This window comes from Microtus pennsylvanicus, chromosome 14, assembly GCF_037038515.1.
Source record: "Microtus pennsylvanicus isolate mMicPen1 chromosome 14, mMicPen1.hap1, whole genome shotgun sequence".
NCBI classification, from domain to species: Eukaryota; Metazoa; Chordata; class Mammalia; order Rodentia; family Cricetidae; genus Microtus; species Microtus pennsylvanicus.
Genome location: NC_134592.1, coordinates 42,827,834 through 42,848,644, shown reverse-complemented (window position 1 = coordinate 42,848,644; position 20,811 = coordinate 42,827,834). Strand labels below are relative to the sequence as shown.

Below are 20,811 nucleotides of genomic sequence, written 5' to 3'. Positions count from 1 at the left end.
TCAAATCATTTGTCTTCAGAGGGCAAGAAACTTGCAAAGAAGCAAAAAGCAGAGAAGATAAGAGTGGCCCTGGAGTGAAGGTGTCCCTGGAGAGTAAACAGTGCCTCATCTATTCGTCTGGTTCTTTTAGCTCTGAAATGCGTGATGAATCTCAATCAGGTTCGGTGGGTAACTTCAGATGGCGGAGGAATCTCCTTTATACCCCCGGAGTCAGGATGATAAAATACTGACTTATTTCATTTGAAGACTTTCTCAGAGGGAGACCCTAATGACTAGAGCAATAGAATTCTAAACTATAAGCAACTTTAAAAATTATTGAGTACTGTTAGGCGCTGCTAGGGGACAGAGAAACGGTGGAAGCAATTTTGGTTCCTGTCTTTTCTGATTATCTAGAACTCAGAAAACAAACCTTTCACTGCTTGGGTATAAGAAAGAATGGAGCTGAGCTCCTCACGGCCCATTTAGGCAAAACTGAGCAAAAGGCAGGTTTAGGAGCGAAGAGATCGAGTCATGCCCTGTCTTTAAATAGACAGAAATAGGAGACAAGCCTGGAAGATTCCAAGCAAAACTTTACTTTTCCACAGAGGAAGCCCAGCCTTGAAGAGTGGGGTCACCAATTCAGGTCCCAGGAGTACACAAAACCCTTGGTGATTGGGCCTTGTGGTCCAGTGCCACTGCCGTCTGTCCCCCTTGTGAGTCAAGCCTCATTTTCCCTCCCATGCCCACTATTCTGCCATCTGTGTCCCCACCATGGTGACAGTTTCAGCTTCCCTGCGGATACCTCAGTGCACCCCAGGAGGACTCTGGAGGGACAACCCTGGTTGGAAAAAGCTGCCCCTTTACCTTTTTCCTTGTTGAAGAAAGGCAGAGGGGGCACGAGGCTGGGACCAAGCGGTTCGGGACCCTCGGTTGCCGTGGGACTTTGGCTGGAACTCTCAACTTCCTCCTTAGACTTTGGCTGCTGTGAAGTGGGTGGCTCGGGGGCCGGGGCTCCATCGCCCGAAGAAGGCTCCGGGCGGGATTGGAGGGCCGCCGGGGTGAAGCTGAGCACCGGGCTGGGTTCCGCAGGGCCCTGGAGGCTGGGCGCCCGCTCTTCTGCAGCCCGAGTGCTAGTCTCCTCGTGGATGGCATCCAAGGCGCCTGGCTTCATCGGGGGCGAGTCCTGCTCGCGCTTGGGGCTCTCCTCTGAGGCCGAGGAGGCATCACAGGACTCGATGATGAGCTCGCTGTCCAGTTCGGCCTCGCGCTCCTCCCGCAGGATGCTGTACTGGATGGATGGCGAGGCCGGAGAAGGGGGCGGGCCCGACACGTGGCCGAAGCTCGCATAGCCCGAGGGCAGCGCATCCTCCGAGGCCATGGGGTCCTCTGACACCAGCTCAATTTCCGAGTCTCCAGACTCCGCACTGCTGGCCTCGTGGTCCAGAGGGTTGGGGATGGTGGGCAGCCCGGACCTGGCCTTGGCTTTGGGTCTGTCGGTCACCTGGCCCACTGGCCTTGAACTCTCGGTGGTCTCGTACGACAACCCCTTTGCTTCTTTAATGGCAGCGATCAACTCATCCTCAGAGACACTGCCTTTCCCCTGGGACTCTGCAGCAGATGGTTCTGTCGTCCCACAGAGTGAAGAAGAGCCAGAGAAGCACACACACAGACAGACAGATGGACAGAGAGAAAAGAAATAAAACAAAATTCCATTAGGGGGGATATTTTGTCGTTGCTTGAGAAACACACATCTCATTAGTACAGAAATAGTCTGTTTCCAGGGCTTTGCTGGAGAGACAGGCCACCTAAACTACAGCTAATTATTGTTGTGGCCCAATTAATCAGTGTTTTACATACCTATCCATCATAATCAGCTGCTTTATAAAATAACCCTGCCATTTCTTAGCAACAGAGTCTTGGCTCTTTTGTCGGTTTGAATACACCAAAGATTCTAGAAGTTTTAATTTCTGATCCTCCCTCCCCCAAGGGGGGGAGTTTCTCAGTTCCACACATTTGATCAGATAATCAAATGGACACATATCCCTAACTGATTCTATAACATAAAGAGATAAGAAAGTTCCCTCTGTGCCCCTGGCTACTCATGCCTTCTCTGTTAATAAGACAGGTTTGAATAGACTTCTGAGATTTACATTTTCCATAAGAGTGTTTTTACTTTTAAAGCATAAAATTCAAAGGTTTTGCCGTTCTTTTCCCCAGCGGATCATGAGGTTTATCAACTCTACCATCCCACAGGGCTAACAATTGTGGGGTGTTTCCCCTGCCACCTCTTGAGAATACAGCAACTTAGAGTCACCCCAGTCCCTGGGGCAAGAGTCTGCTTTCTGCCTGAAGCTCCCCCAGATGGCCTGGAGGCCACACTGGCAACCCTGCTGAGCTTGGCTGCTGGGATCACCACGACAACCATGTTCAGGAGCTGGCTACTGTCTTGCTATGGCAAGGGCCTCTCTTGCGGGTATCTTAGAATGGCTATCTCCGGACCCTACCTGGTGGCAAGAACTAACTGTCCAAAGCTTCCTGCAAATCATTGGGGTCACTGGGGGGTTCTAGGGAGGCAAGAGAAGCACATTAGTTATAACTGTATCATCTGTACTTCTAGGGTTCTGTGAGAATCTGATAAAATATTTTAGAGTTTTCAGTAAAGCAGCATTAACTTTACCTTAGGCATCATCGATCTATTAAGCAGGGACTTTTGCCCTGCTTACAATCGAATGGTAAGGGATCGTGACTCACAAACAGTATGCATAAAAATCAGTGAAGTGCATAGCATGCTAGATGGTAGCAAGTGCTATGAAGGAAACGCAGAGCTAGGTAAAGGAGTCAGACATTCTCGAGACATTCTGGACAGCCTGGGATGAGGGTTCAGCTTTAAATAGGGAGGTCAGATGAGGCCTCTGGGTGAGGCAGACCCAGATCTAACACTTAATTTCCAAAGGAATAGTGTGCCAAACAATGCAAAGGCCTGGAGGTGGGAGCTGCAATGATCTCCAGATACCATGATGTCCGGAAGGACTTGGAAATAACGGGAGTGTGGTAGAAGAGGTGGAGACAGGGATGTGTCAGAGCTCATGAGATTTTTAACCTGAGTAGAGAGAGCAATCATCAGAGTAGAGAAATGATGTACTCTGTGCTTTAAGTGTCTTAAAATAACTGCTTTCTCCCGAAAGCATGCAACTAACATTATATGGTCTGAATAGGTTATACTTAGGAATATGTACGGGTAGACGTATACGCCTGCGATAAGAATTCATTAAGAAGGTCATGAATTTGAAGGAGAGTGGGAAGAGTATATGGGAGAGTTTGGAGGAAGGAGAAAGGAGAAATATAATTATATTATGCTGTTGGCCATGCCAGAGGACCAGCGGCTGACAACTGAAATTCCATGTGTCAGCCCACCAGACCTATGGGCCAATCTTGCTTAGGCCAGACCACAGGACTGCATACCCCAGAGTGTCTCTTGCTTCTGCTGTGCCTTTACATGTTTGCTGCAGCTCTCGTTCTCTGGTATCTGGCACGGTGTGAGTGGCTGTGGGGAGAGCTCCATTGCCTGTAATATAGTGTGTTTATCTCTTAGAAACATCCTGCTCTACTGGGCATTTTTACCTGTAGATTGTCAAGAAGATGACCCCTCCATAAACTGTATTGTCTAGTTAATAACAATAATGATTGCCTATTCAGAGTTTTGATGAATAAAAATAAACAAAAGGATATGTCCCATAGCTAAGGCCTATGAATTCCATGTTGGGAGCTGCTCAGTGATTAAAGGAAAGCACCTGAGTCCAGGAGCCAGGCTGGCTCCAATTCTCTTAATGCTGAAAAGAGGCAGTCACGTACTATTAGCTAAAACAAAGCTTCAAAAGAGCATCAGGTTAGACCAGATGCCTTGTTTATAGTTTGAAGATAAATAACCCCAGAAAAGAAGCTGAAGTTCACAAGGACACACAGCCGAGCTGTCTGACTCATTAGGCTAGGCTTGAAACTACAAAATGGCCGGATCGTTGCTAGCTCTCCTTGCTAGGTTTAGTTGATGACCAAAGGTGGTGGTGATTAATTCCATACCCATTTCTGCCCTCAATTTCCTGAAATAAAAACTATTGAAGAGTGGGTATGTACCCTCAAGATTTAAAGTAGAGCTGACTGGTTCTTTTTCATATATAAAAGTTTAGGTTTGTGATTCCTTTAAGACTCCTTATAAGATTCCCTTTCAAGATAAGTAATAAAGTAATGGGCCCTTTCTTTGTAACTGCAAACTGCAGCCTTGCTTGTCCACACGGTTAATCTATGACAAATTGCCTGGGTATGAATGTATGTGGGTTCTTGGGATAATTTTTTTTTAACCTATAGTATCTAATCTTGAAAATGAAATTTAAAAACAGAACAACTGACTCATTCTCTCAAATTTTTTTTGACAACTCTTCTTGTATTATCTCAGACTACTTTCATAATGGCTACCTCTCTTTAGTAAGCATATGATTAGTTCTTTTATATCATTTCAAACAAAATGACAGTATAAAAGTTGCACTGAGTTACTGCTTCATGGTGGACTAAGAATGAGAAGGCAGGAGGGGAGAATCAAGGGTGTCAATGAAGACACGGTCTATGCCTTCAGAGCACCGTGGTGATCAGCACAGCTCCACCTGCGAGCATGGGCTGGGTGACAGGCACTTTGCACATCTTGGGAGCTTACAACCTTGTGGCAATTGCTTAAACAACTGTCTAACATTGCTACACCCGTGTGTGTCTCTCTACCTGCTTTAGTCTAGGCCTATCACCTGTCCATTGTGCGGGATTCCTCCCACGCTGGTTTCTGGTTATTTCAGCCAATAGAAAAGGCGAAGAAAGGGATGGATATGTTGCAGTGTTCCGAACTCACTGTGTCTTCTGAAGCTCTAGTTCTTAGTGGGTTTCTAGAACCCTCTCTTCCTGCTCTGCTAGGTCCAGGGATAGTAAGGGCCCCTAGCATTAAAGTTTCACCATTGTCTATTGGTTCTCTTAACATCTCCACATCCATGTAAACATCACTGTCTCTCTCTTCAGGTACAACCTCTGAGTGTGTTATGGGTATCCTGGCAGAAACGACTTGGCTTGAATCTAAACTTGTGTCTCTCTGTTTCAAATCTTTATTCCATGTTCCCCCAAAGGAAGCAGAGCCTGAGATGGGAGCCGTCACAGTTTGGAAATCAGGCGAGGAAAGGTGGTTAGATAGTCACGTGCAAAAGAATGTGATTGTCACAGGCAGCAAGACCCCTGCCTCGTTCTATGTGAAAACTTTATTTCAGATGGAACAGCCTAAGTAAGAGGTAGTTACAACCCAATATTCCTCAGCTAGTTAGTGAATAACTTAAATGTGATATGCCCTTTCAGTGGGATATTTTTTGGCCTTAAGAAGGGTGGGAATACAGGTGCATGATAAAAACAAGCATTGTTAGTGTGCCAAATGAAATAAGTCACGATGAACTGCATTATTATAGTATTCCATTGAAATACAACGTTTAGAATAAGCAAATCCATAGAAAAAGAATTTATGTTGGTGGTTTCAGGGAATGGGAAAATCCAAAGGTAACCAAACAAGGTCCAGGATTTCTTTGGGGTTAATGAAAATAACTCTAAAATGAGGTGATGGACCACGACCCTGAGTACATAGAAAAAATACTGAAATGCATGGTCTTCATGGCTGAGGAATAATGTTGTTGTTTTTAGAGCAAGATGAGATGTAAGGAGGCTTGAAGTTGATCTCCACTGATGGAACTACCCCAAGTCACAATGGACCAGACCATGAAGAAAGTAAGTCTAATCATAGCAAAGATACGCATATCTAGCAGGAAGTGCTTGCATCAAAACTTCAGTTGAAGTACTGCAGGGAAAGATCTGGGGGATATGTCTGGAAAGGTAGGCAGGTCTCTGGCCCCAGAAAGCTATTAGAGCCGTTATCTTATTGGTACTGTGGATGCTGGAGTAAGACCAAGAGTGAAAGCCAAATGAGCTGCTAAGAGGACAAACGGTACAGTAACCAAGGGTGAACCTTATGGTGACTTGAGTTTAGGGGACCACAGCATAGAAAAATTTCAAGGAACACTGAGGTGTTGTGGGATATTTGCACACTGCATGAAAATGTATTTGCTGTGATCGGTGTAATAAAAAGCTGAATGGCCAATAGCAGGAGGTATAGGTGGGATTTTAAGGGAGAGAGATGAATCTAGGAACTTGAGAGATGCCAGGAGACACAGAAGAAGCAGGGTGAGCAATATGTGACAGAATGTAGATTATTAGACATGGGTTAATTTAAGTTATACTAGATAGTTAAAAGCAAGCCTCAGCTAAAGGCCAAGCTTTTACAGCTAATATTAAGTCTCTGTATCACTATTTGGGAGCTGGCTGGCAGGACACAGGAGGACTTGCTACACTGAGGAGAGGGGAACAAGGAGTCACAGGGTCTAATTTATGTGAGTGAGGGAAAGATGTTAACAGCCACTCAGAAGGGTTGGGGCTGGGAGAGAACATGGGCAAGGATTCCACAGCACAGAAGCATGGCAGTCAGACAATGAGCTAATCCAAGGGACGATGGAGGGGGCGACCTTACGTGGGGATCTTCCCTGTGACACATCTCGTTCTGCTTTCTTCTGGTGAAAGCTCCTGATCACTTGAGCTAGTGGGCCTGGCTCAGTTCTTGCCTGGCATTCCTAGGAGCCCAGACTGTGCCTGCTGGCCTGCTCCTGCATCCGGCAGGAGATGGGTGGGTGTCGGCTCATTCTGCAGAGCTGCAGCCTAGGGGATGGTGTGGTGAGTCTATGTCGTCACTATTCTCCATCTCATTCTCAGTGACCATAGACTTCAGTGTCACAGAAAGAAAGGGGAGCCAAGGAAGACAGACTCACTGTCGCTGCTACCCTGGCAACTTTTTCAGTGCCTGGTACACAGAAGGTTGAAAGAACAGCCACAAGAGAGCTTCTTCAAAATGTCAGGACAATGATGCATCATCATCATCATCATCATCATCATCATCATCATCATCATCATCATTGTGTTATGTTCATGCATGTTAGCATGTGTGTGCATACAGAGGTCAGAGATTGATGTTGGTCATCAGCCTCTGTGTATGATGATGCAGGGTTTCTCACTGGAAACCAGAGTTTGCCAATTCAGCTAGTCTAGATAGGATATTCTGGTAATTTCCTCTCTCCATTCTCTAAGCACTGTGCCGCAGTGACACACATCTTGGAGGTAACCAAAAGCTCTCCAGTTGAACTTAAGGCCTGCTGAATAGGAGGGAATATATACCTGTAGCCCCAGCTAACTGCTTGTGGCTAGAAAAGTCCTAGACCCTAGAGGCCAAGCCTTTCTTTCTTGAATAAATCCTACTTAGAAGTCTGCCACTGACACCTTCTTATATTAATACAGTTTCTAACTGTATCTTAAATACTTACGCTGGTGCCCATATTTAAGTGTCGCTCTCACCCTCACCAAAGAAGCCGGTGGAGGCTTGTACAGAGAGAGCTCCACAGCTGGTCCAAAATACAGAGGATACGTTGCCATGGAAGTCCAAGTCCCAGTTAGTATGTCTGCAATTCAACCCCTATACTTAAGGTTTGGGGAACATCATGGACGATTCAGAAGAAATATTGGAACCAGCAGAGGACCAGGATGCCTACTGTTAGACACTATCTTCTAGATGTGACAGGGAAGCTGTACCCATGAAAACTTAGCTATGTGGGTACCTAAACAAGACCTATGGAATGGCAACACCAGTTTACATGCCAACAAGGATAGAGGGCATTCAAAAGGTTCTACCCCTAGATGAAGAGCTACAAACAGCTAGCACAGTTTGGTTTTCTAGGAACGCTAGACAAGCAAGAGCTGGGCCAGATCCATTAGCTAAGCTCTCTCTGTCTTCCTCTTTTTTCTTCCCTCCCTCCCTCCCTCCCTCCCTCCCTCCCTCCCTCCCTCCCTCCCTCCCTCTCTCCCTCCCCCTCCCTCCCTCTTCCCCTCCCCCTGTGTGTGTGTGTGTGTACAGGTTTTGTAAGAGTGCATATGTATGCCGTGTGTAGAGGCCAAGGGACAACCTTAGATGTTCCTCAGAAGCTATCCATCCACCTTGTTGTTTTTTTTTAATTTTTTTCCTGAGATAAGCTTCTCTCTGAGACCCCGGGCTCCCAGTTCAGTAGGGCTGGCTGAGCAGAAACTCCAGCAATCCTCCTGTCTCTGCTTCTCTAGTGCTAGGGTTCCGAGTACATGCCATCACACCTATCTCTATCTCCCTGTGTGCTAGGGATTGGGTTCGGGTCCTCACACCAATATTCAGGTACCTTTACTTACTAAACTCTCTTCCCAGACTCTAGAAATTCCTGTTTTAATCAAAACACTTTTTTTCAGTCTCAAATATTCAATCGCAGGTAGACTTCCACAGAATGAAAGAGAGTAAAGCCACAGTGCCGGGATTGAAGGGAGCAGGGAGGATTGTCCCTCTTGAGATTTCCCTTTCCCGCCTGTACCACCCCTAAAGGAGCCTAAGCCCCTCCGACACCAACCTTTTCTGTATCACAGATGCAGAGTCTGTATGAGGCATGTTGCCTATCCTGCACAAGGTCACCCAGACACCATCCTTTCCCCATAAGGCCTCCAAGAGCCCCCGTGGATCGTGGGAGAAAAGCTAAGCTCCAAGCAGTGGCACTTCCGTGCTCTGAGCTTCAGGACCATGGGACACTGCTGATGTTTCTATTATGTCGTCCTTACCCCTTTCCCCGTCAAATAATGACAGAAACACTTTACAAAGAAAATGCAACAAGACTTTAAGGGGAACCCCAGTCTGAAACATATGCAATGGGTGCAGACTTGAAAAGGCTGCCCGCCTGTGAATTAAGTCAGTTAAGAAAATGTGATTTAAAGGGACCACAAAAGCAAGTATTTTGGATGTAAGTCTTTGTTCCTTCCTATCTGAGATTTCAACCCCCCATAGCCTGGGGTTTCCCAAAGTGAAGAATTACCAATGTTTTTACCTGTTCCAGAAGATGGAGGAGTGACAGATCCCGGACTGTCATCTTCGGGCTCTGAGACAGTGACAGTGGGGACTGTATCAGGACTTGGCTTCAGACACAGGTCTTGCTTCTCAGGGGTCGTCTCCTGGGTGGAAGTCATGCCAGAAGGTTCGATCTCCGTCAGGGTAATCTTGACAGGGGCAGAGACCAGAGGTACTCTGTGCTGCTCATCAGAGAGATTATCTATGTAAGGAGCAAAGGTAGATTCTTCAAATAAGTGGTCCTTGATGATCTTCCCCTCCACAGGAACTGGTTGGTCAAGTGGACTAACCCCTTCTGGTTTTGCAGAGATTTCGGTGCCCTTGTCTTTTAAGTCCAAGTCTTTATCTTCTAGCCCCAGGTGAGGCTGCTCCTGGCCTTTTGTCTCCTGCGGCCTGGTTATGTCAATGTATTTATAGGCTTCTGCTTTCATCTGGTCCAGGGGGTCAGCTAGGGTCTTGTCCACTTCGGTGGACTCAGCAGGAGTCATCTCTATTCCCGAATCAGAACTCAATAAGCCATGCGACTCCATCCCAGGCACTTCTGATAAGGAGGGTCCGGGGGTCCCCAGTTCCTCAGGGCTCTCTGAAGTGGTGATGTGGCCATTTTCCTTCTGAAGAATTCCGGTAAAGTATGCAGGGTCCTCCCGAGCTGGATAACGGATGTCAGAAATCAGCGATGTGTAACACGCCCCTTCCCCATCTTTTAGGGCTGAGGAGGAGGAGTGGTCCAGGGCATCGGGAACAGCTGCCACACCTGTCAATCAAAATAACAGCAGCTCATGAGTAGTCTGCATGGCTGGAGGTTTCTCCTGCCTAATCTACCAGCTGGCCCTCACTGAGGAAGTACAGCATCCTTTCTCAAGACCTTGGAGCCTCAGCATGCTAATCTTCCTTGTCTACCTGATAGTATATAACTCTGCTGTTTTCCAGGCAATAGACCCCAGCAGCTCACTGACTTCAGCATCTACTAACTACTTAATAAACTCTGATCATTGACTCAGTTTGTTAGCAAAGAAACTCTCATCACATTCTATGTTCTTAATAACAGCCCTTGAAGTAGGGTGGGAATGGAAGAAACTACAGTTTGTGAGCGGTTCATCGCATAGACAGCTGGGAAGGGCTTGCTCCTGGAGGCTCACAGATCTGTGCTTCAAAGGACTCTAGAGCCTGCCCTTCTCCTCCAGGGCTCCTGCTGCTTTCAGATTAAGCCCATCATCCATTGTCTATGGGAAAACGCACTCCTAGTTTGGAGTCTCATCCCAAAGTGTCATTAGCTCAGTAGTATGTGTCTATAGTTCTTCAGTTCACCCTTGCTGCTCCTCTGCATGTTTGCTTCCATTGAACTCATTTGCTTTCCAAATTGCAAGCCCTTGACTCCTCTGGCTGCTACAATCTTTCCTCCACCTTCTGCAGAATTTCCTGGGGCTTAGCTTAATATTTGGCTGTGGGTCTCTGCAGTGGTTTCTATCAGTGGCTGGGTGAAACTTCTCTGATGATAATTATACTAAGCTCCACTCTATGAGTATAGCAGAACATTATTAAGAATCATTTCATTGACTTTTTTTTTCCAGTCATGTTTGTTCAAACCCAGGTCTCTGAGTCACCTTTACCCCTGCACATTTTGTAGGCAGGCCAAATGTTATATGCTTGGGTTGGTTTCCAACTCCCCCAACTTGAAGTTCTGGCCACAGGAGGTGGCCAGTTCAGGCTAAATAACCCCTCTTGCTAAGAGTCTTAGCTGGGGTCACTCTTGTAGATTCCTGGGAGTTTCCATTGCACTGGGTTCCTACCTCACCCTAAAATGCCCCCTTTTCCAGTCATCTCTTCCAGTTCTCCTCCTCCATTCCCCTCTCCCAACGTGATCCCTCCTGTTCCCATTCTCTCCAGCCCCCAGTCCACCAGTGGAATCCATTCAATTTCCCCTTCCCAGGAAGATCCAAGTGTGCTGCCTTTGATCAGACCCTACTCTTATCCACACAGGTAAATAATTTATTCCAGCTAGAGTCACCCTGTTACTCCCTCTTGTCCCCATCCTGCCTCGTACAGATTCCCTTCCTCTTCCCAGCAAACCTGATCTCTATTTTCATATTTTTAACATCCCAATGAGTTTCATTAGAGTTCCTTATGGGATCATGGGTAAGAAGTTGTTTACAAGAGCATGGGCATGTTGCCAGTGGCATGTGCCTGAAACCCCAGTGTGGTGGGAAGGGGGAATAGATGGATCCCAAGGGCTCTTGGGCCACCAGCCTAGACTACTGAGGGGTACTGACCCTCAAGACCTAGTCCTCTTCAAATACTGTCTGTCACATTGGTTATAGATGCAACATATAAATGTGTAGGGGTATGACATTTAGACCACAGCTCTGATGGTGCCTGCAAAACCACACCCTCTTGTTCTCGTCCTCGTTCTTATAGCATAGGGTTGACAGTGATCACCCACTGTATGGCTTATCCTTACACAGGTCCATGGTGCCTTGTGATAACTTCTCAGCTCTTGGAGTTTAAGGCTCATGACTGGCACGTTATACTGTATAGTAGGCATCCTCTACAGATGAATGAATGGATGGATGGATGGGTAGGTCAATCAATCAATCAATGACTAGACTCGTGGAATGAAGCTACTAAGACCAAAGTAAAATGAATGGAAAGCTACAAAGAGCACATTTTAGCCTTGCACTTGGGAAACAGTGAACAAATGTGTGTTATCTGGCAATGGAGCGCGTGTGACCGCTTTAGATAGTCTGACAAAGAGCGGAACCTCTACTTTGTGAAAGGCTGGGTGGCACAACCATGGGGAGCCACTCGGATTTTTGAATCGAACGGCAGTCACAGATCACTGCGCTCTGACACCCAATGTCGTTCCTTCATCCTTTCCTGTAAAATAGAATCAATCATCCTGGAGGCAATGCCTCAGAGATTGGAGGCTCCCAGGTACACCCTGAAAGAAGGGACAGAGTCCAGATGACATTAGTAGTGTTTGCGTGTGCATATAAATAGAACCAACAATGGAAAGGACTCTCCGCCCTGAAATCCTGACCCAGCCTGCTTGGTCTTACTCAAAGGCTCTTCATTTCAATTAGAAGGATTGCTACCCCACTGCGAATACTGCCAGCCAGCAGGAGCGGGAAGTGGAATAGTCAGTGTGAGAACCCCAGCACTCACAACAGTTATGAAGGTTATAGTTCCAAATACCAACAATTCAACAGTTTCATATTCCTCAAAACAAAACTCCTAAATGTCTGAAATTTAAAAAAAGAAAGGAAAAATATCCAGAATCAGTCCTACAGAGTTACAAAGCTAAATGCTGAAACCTAAATAAATTCCCTAAGTCAGAATTCCCACTGAGCAGAACTGGTTCTACATGAGGGTTGAGAGCTGACGGCTGGGGAAGAAGCAGAGAGTTTTCAGTCGCACACAGGATGCCCTGAGTGCATGACTATTTGCTAATACATTTTATTTTTTACTTGGAGGGAATTTCCAGGAAAGCCCATGTGGGTGTCTCAGTGGAATAGCTCTACCCCACAGAAAATAAGAGTGAACATCTTCTCTGTGGAGAGGCATGCCCCCCACAAGAAATCCAACAATAAAGATTCATTGTGACGCAAGGTATCAACATATTGTCAAAGATTGTTATGTAAGCCTGCTGAAGAGATTACTACTGTGTAATAGCCTATAATCAATCTCTGTAATATACTTCATGTGTTGAATTTTGTGATTTTTCTGTTATTTCAAATTGTCAGCATGCATGTTATAATTTGTTATACCACATATTTCGACTTCACATCAATTCCAGAATTACTCGTATAAATAATGTATTGTGAGCTCCTTTTTTATTTTCTAGTGTTTGAGAATTTCATATGTGACACCTGTGCTTCTCCCCCCCACTCCTTCTGTGTCCTCCCACTGCCTCTCAAATTCATGACCTCTTCTTCTTTATTATTATAAATATATGTGTATGTTATATAAAATGTGTTATATAATATATCATGTATTATATAACACATACATATATATATATGCCTACACACACACACACACACACACACACACACACACACACACACACACACACATATATATATATATATATATATATATATATATATATATATATACACATATACACATACATCTATATATCCTGCTTGGGATTACCTATAATGCGGCTTATTGCTGGAGAAATTGATTCTCTCTCATCAGCATGTAGATTCTTATTTAGGGGTGGAGCCCTGTGAGATTTACCCCGTCCATATTAACATGTCAATTGGCCTTGTCATTGTGTGGGTCTTGCTTAGGCAACAACACGGATAAAATTTCACGGGTGTAGGTTGCCATTAATACATAGAAGCCACTATCTCAGGGCAGGCATCCTGGTCCCCTATTCTGACAGTCTTTCTGCCCCCCTCTTCCATGCTAGTCCCTGAGCCTCATCTGTAGGGGTTGTGGGTGGATGTGTCAATTGGAGCTGGACACTCCACGGTCAGTTATTCTCTGTATTTTGGAGGCTTGTGGATTTCTGTTACAGTTTCCATCTGCTACAGAAAGGATCGTCTTTGGTTCAGGGTGAGAACTACACGTATCCGTGGCTATAAAGGTAAGTATTTAGAATGCAGGTGGGAATTATTCTAGTTCAGTCTTCCTTTAGGGTCCATGACTTTTCCAGCCAGGAGTAATTGGCTGCGTTTACAGTACCAGACGTGAGCTCTTTCCTGTTGAGCAAGTCTTAAAGTCCAATTAGATGGCTGTTGGCTACCTACCCACCCCGTGATATAAATAGCACTATTGCACCCGTGGGAATATCTTTTTATTCCAGTCATTATTACAGTTGTAGGCTTTACAGCTCGGGAGAACTATTGATTGTTTTTTCCCCTGAGGCAGCTTGCATAGAATCTGAAGGAACTAGGGGAGCTAGTCCTCAGGGGGGAGGCTTTCAGGTCCGTTCCAGTTTGATTTCTCCAGGCCTGTGTCCAAAGTGTATGCTGTCTTCAGTCTTAGGGTCCAACTCTTCAAGTTCTGGGAAGCAATTAAGCAATAGCCTATACTATTTCGGGCCTCTTCCTCTGTATTGTCCCAGCAAAAATTTCCCCAGTGCTTTCCTGTGTCCCCTTCATAGCTCCTGTGCCCCACCATTACTTTCTCTAGGGATCCCCAACCCTACAATCCCTTTTGACTTTCCTTGTTTCTGCCACCACCCCAGGGTCTATACTCAAGACCTAAAGATTCCTAGATAAGAATCACAAATAAGAGAGAACTCTAGTGTTTGCCCTTTAGTGGTAGTTTATTGTTTTCTCGAGCAGGCATGGTTGAGAGAGTGTGGTATTTCCTGCAGGACACTACTCCTAACTTTGCTCGTCAAGAATTTGTCAAGCAAGTTTATTTCCAGACTGTATTTCTCACCTAGGTCATTTTATCTGCAGCTATGAACTTAGTTGCACTCTGGAGGCAATGACTAGCCCAAGAATGAGATGAAGTGCGATAGAAAGAACTAGAACTGATTTCCTGATACCTAACATCATTGTGATCAAACAGCTGACAAAAGGCAGGCAGATCTCTGTGAGTTCAAGGTTAGCCTGGTCTACAAGAGTGAGTTCCAGGACACCTAGGTCTGTTGCACAGAAAAATCCTGTCTCAAAAAGCAAAAAAAAAAAAGCTAGAGACAGCTAGTGACTACTGGAAGAAGAAAGAAGAAGAAGAAGAAGAAGAAGAAGAAGAAGAAGAAGAAGAAGAAGAAGAAGGAGAAGGAGAAGGAGAAGGAGAAGGAGAAGGAGAAGGAGAAGGAGAAGGAGAAGGAGAAGGAGAAGGAGAAGGAGAAGGAGAAGAGAAGGAGAAGAAGAAGCCTTTCTCAGGGAGACAATACAGAGTTATCAGCCCTGAAACTACATATACCCCAACAATATAAAAACATACCTAACATGGTGTATTCATATAGTTTTCTGTGTGTGCATGTATGTGTACAACAATAATAATTTTTTTATGAAATAGGTTATCAACTTAAGAGTAGGTGAGGATGTGGGAGAGGTCCTATTTCAATTTAAAAAACATTAAATTTGTAAATGTCTGCCAGCATGAGATGATCAACACAGAATGAACTCAATGGTATTTTTGCAGGGGTTTGTCTCAATGTTTTTGAGGGGGCAGTTATTTTTGCCATATAGGGCTTTTACTTATCTATTATGGTTTCCAATGCTATGTTTTTATGGAATTTCTATGTGTGTCTGCATTTGTGTTTCTCCAGTTTTTTCTTAGACTCTTCTGTTTGTTTTAGTTGTCTGTTTTCTTTCTTTATTTTATTGATTTTATTGGGCTATACATTTTTTCTCTGCTCCCCTCCCTTCCTCTACCCTCTCCCATGGTCCCCATAAGAAAGAGTGTGGATATCGATGGGTGGAAAGGTGGGAAAGGTCTGGAAGGAGCTGGAAGAAGAGAAACCATAATCAGAATATTTTGCATGAAAAAAATCTATTTCAATAAAAAAGTAAAATTATAAATAAAAAGTTTTCTGTTTTGGTAAAGGAAAAGAATGGATTGTAATAATATTTTTCTATGTGAAATGTAATTTGATATAATTCCTTTTTGGATAATTTGTAAAAGTAAAATTTTAAAATATATAATTCTAGTGCAGTTAAGTGAATATAATATATAATTAACAGGATCTAATGTGTTTAGCTTTGCAAGTGTGATATGAGTGAGAAAAAGAAAGAGAATCACAAAAGTAAATTTTGTTTGAAAATGTACCCCTCCCAAAAGCCTAACAAGTCATCTCTAGGTCTGTAAGCAAATAAACTAAAACAACCATCAATATAAATCTATTGTATCTCATATACAAATAAACTTCTTCATATTTCAAATTTAAAAAGTTGTCTAGATACTCAAAAAAATTAAATTACATTTTTAGAATTATATCTGGAAGATTTTAACTTTCAGCGTTTCATTTTTCAAGGTTGTTTTTTTATTCAACACTCTGGATCATGGCATTTAGAACTATTACTTAGAAATATTGACCAAACTTGTGTAAATCACAGCTTATTCTTTCAGTTTTCTCATGCATTTCACAAGGGACCAGGTCAGAGTCACGAGAACACTGAGTGACCTAGTGCTTCGGATGTAGCCACGTCCCCTTTCCTTTGAGTGACACGCCCTGAAAATTTCCCAAGATCCTTGAGTTTGAGATGTTCCAAGCCTTATGCAGTGCCTATTAGGTGGGAGTCTTGCAAACAGAAAGCCCTCTGGACAGTAAATTATGAGACAGCCGAGCCCTGCAGGGATTGTTGGAAGCGAGCAGCAGAACTGAGCCTTGGGGCTCGGGAAAGCCAATTAATTCTTGTCAGCTCTTCCTGCAGAGCTGGCAGATGTGGGCACTGAGGTATCCACTCAAGAAGCTGCTTAGGTAGAACCTGTCCTGTAACATTGTTCAACAAAAGCATCTTTCTTGTCTAGCCTACTACATATGCATGTCTTGTCTCTACATATGCATGCATCACTATTATATGTGCATGTGTATGCACATATTCTGAAGGAGCTTCCAGGAGAGACTAGTGTGTGAGAGCCTCAGAGGACCAGATGGGGAAGATCTAGCTACGGAAATGAATGTAAACAGATTGTGGGAGGGGTATGGGGGGGTCGGGCTGTGGCTCTGAGAAGCAAGATGTCACAATACGTAGCGGCTGCCATGTGAGCCTGTCTGTATCTATCCTGTAACCCACTTTTTTTCTGTGTTGAATTTTCTTCTGCTCTTTGAGGCTTTTGTATTACAATTACAAATTTGCTTGCCTCTTAATGATTCTTTTGTCCTTGCTCCCCACCCCCAAATTCTGAATAATCCCCTTAATTCTTTGTCCTTTTAAAGATTGAAGTTTTTCAGAGGGTACAGAGATCCCTCCGGAAAACATCTGAGTTCAGCAGTTCCTTTGCAGAACTTAGAAGCCTGGTTTATGCAGAGGCCACTTCACACCAGGAATGAGCCTGTGACTCCACAGATGCCCCGCAGGTGGGAGCCAGGCAGGGAGGGCAGACGGAATTCTGTGACCTGAAGGCTTTTGAAATGATGTTTCCAAACTTTCATTCTATAAGAAAATTTTAGGAAAGTGCTTATAACAAACACAGAACGATCTACAGGTCACAATTTAGTCAAAGAATGAAAACAGTGTCATCAAGTCACACACACACACGTACACACACGCACACACACACATGCATGCACACACACATGCACGCACACACACATGCACGCACACCCATGTGCACACACATATACATGCACACATGCAGCTGAAGGCCATAGAAGTGTGCATACAAGCAAGTGCAAAGGGAAGATATTTGATTTTTACACTACTTTGTTTTTAATGCTCTGGCTGCAGAGGAATGTGAGGACAAAGAACACTTCCTGAAAAGTTACTGCCGTTTTCCTAAGAAAGGTTTGGGTCCTAAATCCCCCAGCTCCCCACTAACTCCTGCTCATAGGATGGAGTTCATTCCAAGGGGCAGCCTGCTGTTGCTGCTTCCGCAGTTTGGATTCTAGCTCTGCTAGAATGCCAGCAGTTGTGAGACTCAGGGCAACTTAACGTCTTAGAGCTTCAATTACTCAATCTTTAGAACGGGGAGAGCAGTAACAGCGCCCACCATTCTGAGCTACTATGAGAATTAAATGAGATATGATTTAGCTCTTTCTGACCCATAGTATCACTCAGTAAATCAGAACTGTAGATTTGATTATCTCAGTTTTTGGGAAAGGACATAGCTACCACCCTTTGGATGGTTTTTTTATCTCTATTAACATGCTATTGGGGTAGTTCGTATCAGAAGGTACATGTAGATGATCCCCACTTTGTTGCTCTCTGGGATCTGCCTTAGATGCTGACGTCCCAGGACAAAGTCACACTGTTCTACATGACTCCTTGAGTTAGTAATGACAGGGATAATGGTCCTGTTACCAACATACAGTTGACTATGTTGAACATGAAAACTAGAAATTTGCCAAAACTTTGCACAGGAAAGAGGTGTGGGTATTTTAAACCTACGGGTGAGCTTTCTTGTCTGTGGACAGAATCCATTCTACCCATAGGAGCTGTGATGTGGGCCTGTGGTTTATGATGATATGGTAACTCTATACAGCCATATCTTACTGTTCTGAAATCGAGACGTGGAAAACGCTATCAAAAAAAAAAGACTGATGATAACAAAAGTTTTTTTTTTAATCACAAAGCTTGGCGTGTCCTATAGATGAATTTGTTTTACCTCTCTCCCCAAAGTTACAAAAATAAACAACCAAAACCACCAAGAAGGGTTTGGATGGAATCACTATGAACGGGCACAAACTAACAAACAGTAAGGAGAGTGGACAGAGAAGTTAAAACTTACAATGGACACAGGGTCAGAATGTGTGATTGGGATGAGCGTGCATGCATTCTCCAGACTCAGCTTCTTAGGCTGCCAGGGGATGGATGTGTGTGGCCTTCGCGGGGAGCGGGGGTCAGGCAAAGACCCTGGACCTGAACCCTCGCTCATCTTTCCTAGGTGCTATCCAGTCAGCAGGCTGGGACTAAGGATGCTGAGTTGCCGATGTCAGCAGAGCCCTCTGTGAAGGATGGGTCCGCCAGAGAAGCCCAGGAGCCTTTATGTCTTCTAGACAACATTCCCCTGGAATTAAGTATCTTGTATTTTAACCTGACAAGCAGGTGCTGGGATAACCAGGCACGCCCTTTCTTTGCCAGCTGTGCCCACGGGACAAGGATTTTTACCAAGCCTGCCTAAGACCCTAAGCCAAGGCTGACAACATTCCCTGTAGTTTAAGCATGAGCATCTATTCTTTAGCTTACAGCTCATGGCTTTATTTAAAGCTTATCTGTTAGAGTCATAGGTTTAGCTCTGGGAATTGGAGAATTCATGTTTAATAAAAACTGCCTTGAAAGATCTCTATTTCCGCCAAGTGCCAGGGTTTGCTTTGCTGAGGAGTTTTCAATTAAGCAAACTAATTCTGTCTGAGGAAACACCCAACCTACAGTCAGACCACGCTGCACGTCTCAGGGTTCTCAGCAATGTTAAAGGAAGCAGAAGGCTGGGAAGAGAGGTCCTGGAGGGTCTGGACAGGTAAGGCATTTGCTTATTTTAGGGCTTCTCTTTGTTCGTTCTTTTTGCCTGCTGTCTCAACATGGAAATGTAATCCTGTGACTTTCTATGGAAGACGATCATTTTGGAGGTGGTGGTCGAAGTCAATATATATGATTTATTTAGCTCTTAAAAAAATCCCTGAAACTCCCCATAGACCTTCAGTTGATCTTTGTAAAGCATCATGGTATAATGCAATGTTCACAGCACATGTCCACTCATTCACAGCATGCAGTTTAGCAGTTTTATGTGTTTAGGGTTATGCAACCATTCTACTGCCTTCTAATTTGCCCGCTGTCACAGATGCATCCTGCTCTCTGTGTTTTGATGTAGGGTAAGTACTAAGTTCTCTCTACCATAAAGAACTATCTATCTATCTATCTATCTATCTATCTATCTATCTATCTATCTATCTATCTATCTATCTATCATCACCTTTGGGGCCATTAACAACCATCTAAATGGACTTAAGATTCAACAGGAGGAAAATCATGCCTGGTGCTGGAGACCTACCCAGCTTCCCAGGGCTAGTGAGGTCATGGATCTTAGAAAAGAATCCACTAGCCTTACTTTTCCAGCCCAGCACAATTCCTTGCTATATTCTAAATCTGACCCTAAGACCCCAGCTAAGTGTACCCACCAGCCCTTCATCAGAGAGGCCTCTCTTCACGGCAAATGGAGACCATCGGAGAAACCACAACTGGACACAATGAAGAGATCAACAGATTGTGGGGGAGGCTAGCCTCAGCGGACACACCTACATCACAGCTCCTGCATCCATGGCTCAGGGAACACGGCAGAAGAGGGGACAAAAAGATTGCAAGAGCCAGAATACCAGGAAGTCTATTGTGAAAGTTTCTCCTAGAAGGGCTCCATAAACAGGATCAGACTAACAGGGAGATTCTCACAGGGTCCCACTCCTAGATAAAGCAATTCACGAGCAATGAATGACTGACGGGAGAAGAAGAATTCGCCTCTCCAAGGGATGAACCCCCCTGATATTGGTTATCCAATGCACAGTGGAACCAGGCACACACAAACAATAATAGCAGATCCAGCAGGTTGTATTTTTATAGATTTGTGTACAACACACACACACACACTATCAACTTGGGAGTGGGTGGGGACATTGGAGGGGTTTGAAGGAGGGTTAATGGGAGAGGATGAAGGAAGGAATGGGAAGAGGAGACGTGATGCAATCCTATTTGAATTAAAAACATACCAATGTGACAACACAGGACATACAGTCTGATGCAACAGGGCATAGTGAGAAGTACAGTTACATGCTTTGGTGTATTTAGAAATATTGTTCTGTTGCTGAAATGTCAAGGGTGACAGAAGATTTGGTAAGAAACTGGACCTCTTTAAAATACTAAACTTTGATGAGTCATTCAATCCTCATGAAAGCCCAGTTGCTCACATATAATGGAAAACTGCAATACCCCTAAGCATTGCTACGTGTTAAATGAGACCCTTTTAACATGGATTTAAATGGATTATCTCATCCCAACTCTGACAATTTGCAAAGATCACAGGCTGAGCCACCATGCCAGGAGGATGCATTCTGAAAAAGTCGGGTCTGTTCCATTCACGAAACAACTGGAGCTTGGAGCTGTTACAGAACCCGCTTTATGAACATAAACCGATGTGCAGACCAAGAACTCAAGGCTCTAGGTCACATGCCCCCAGGGCTGATG

General features: G+C 44.5%; 1 protein-coding gene across 1 annotated transcript in view; it reads right to left on the bottom strand.

Moving 5' to 3' along the window:
* The window catches only part of Rtn1 (reticulon 1), a 203,262-nt gene that overhangs the window by 93,618 nt on the left and 88,833 nt on the right, over positions 1 to 20,811 (bottom strand). Inside the window, exons 2-3 of the mRNA XM_075948794.1 lie at positions 8,991 to 9,764; positions 844 to 1,602 (exon numbers count right to left, since the gene is read on the bottom strand). Of these exons, the coding sequence (XP_075804909.1) occupies positions 844 to 1,602; positions 8,991 to 9,764 (1,533 nt within the window). The remainder of the gene's footprint in view (positions 1 to 843; positions 1,603 to 8,990; positions 9,765 to 20,811) is intronic.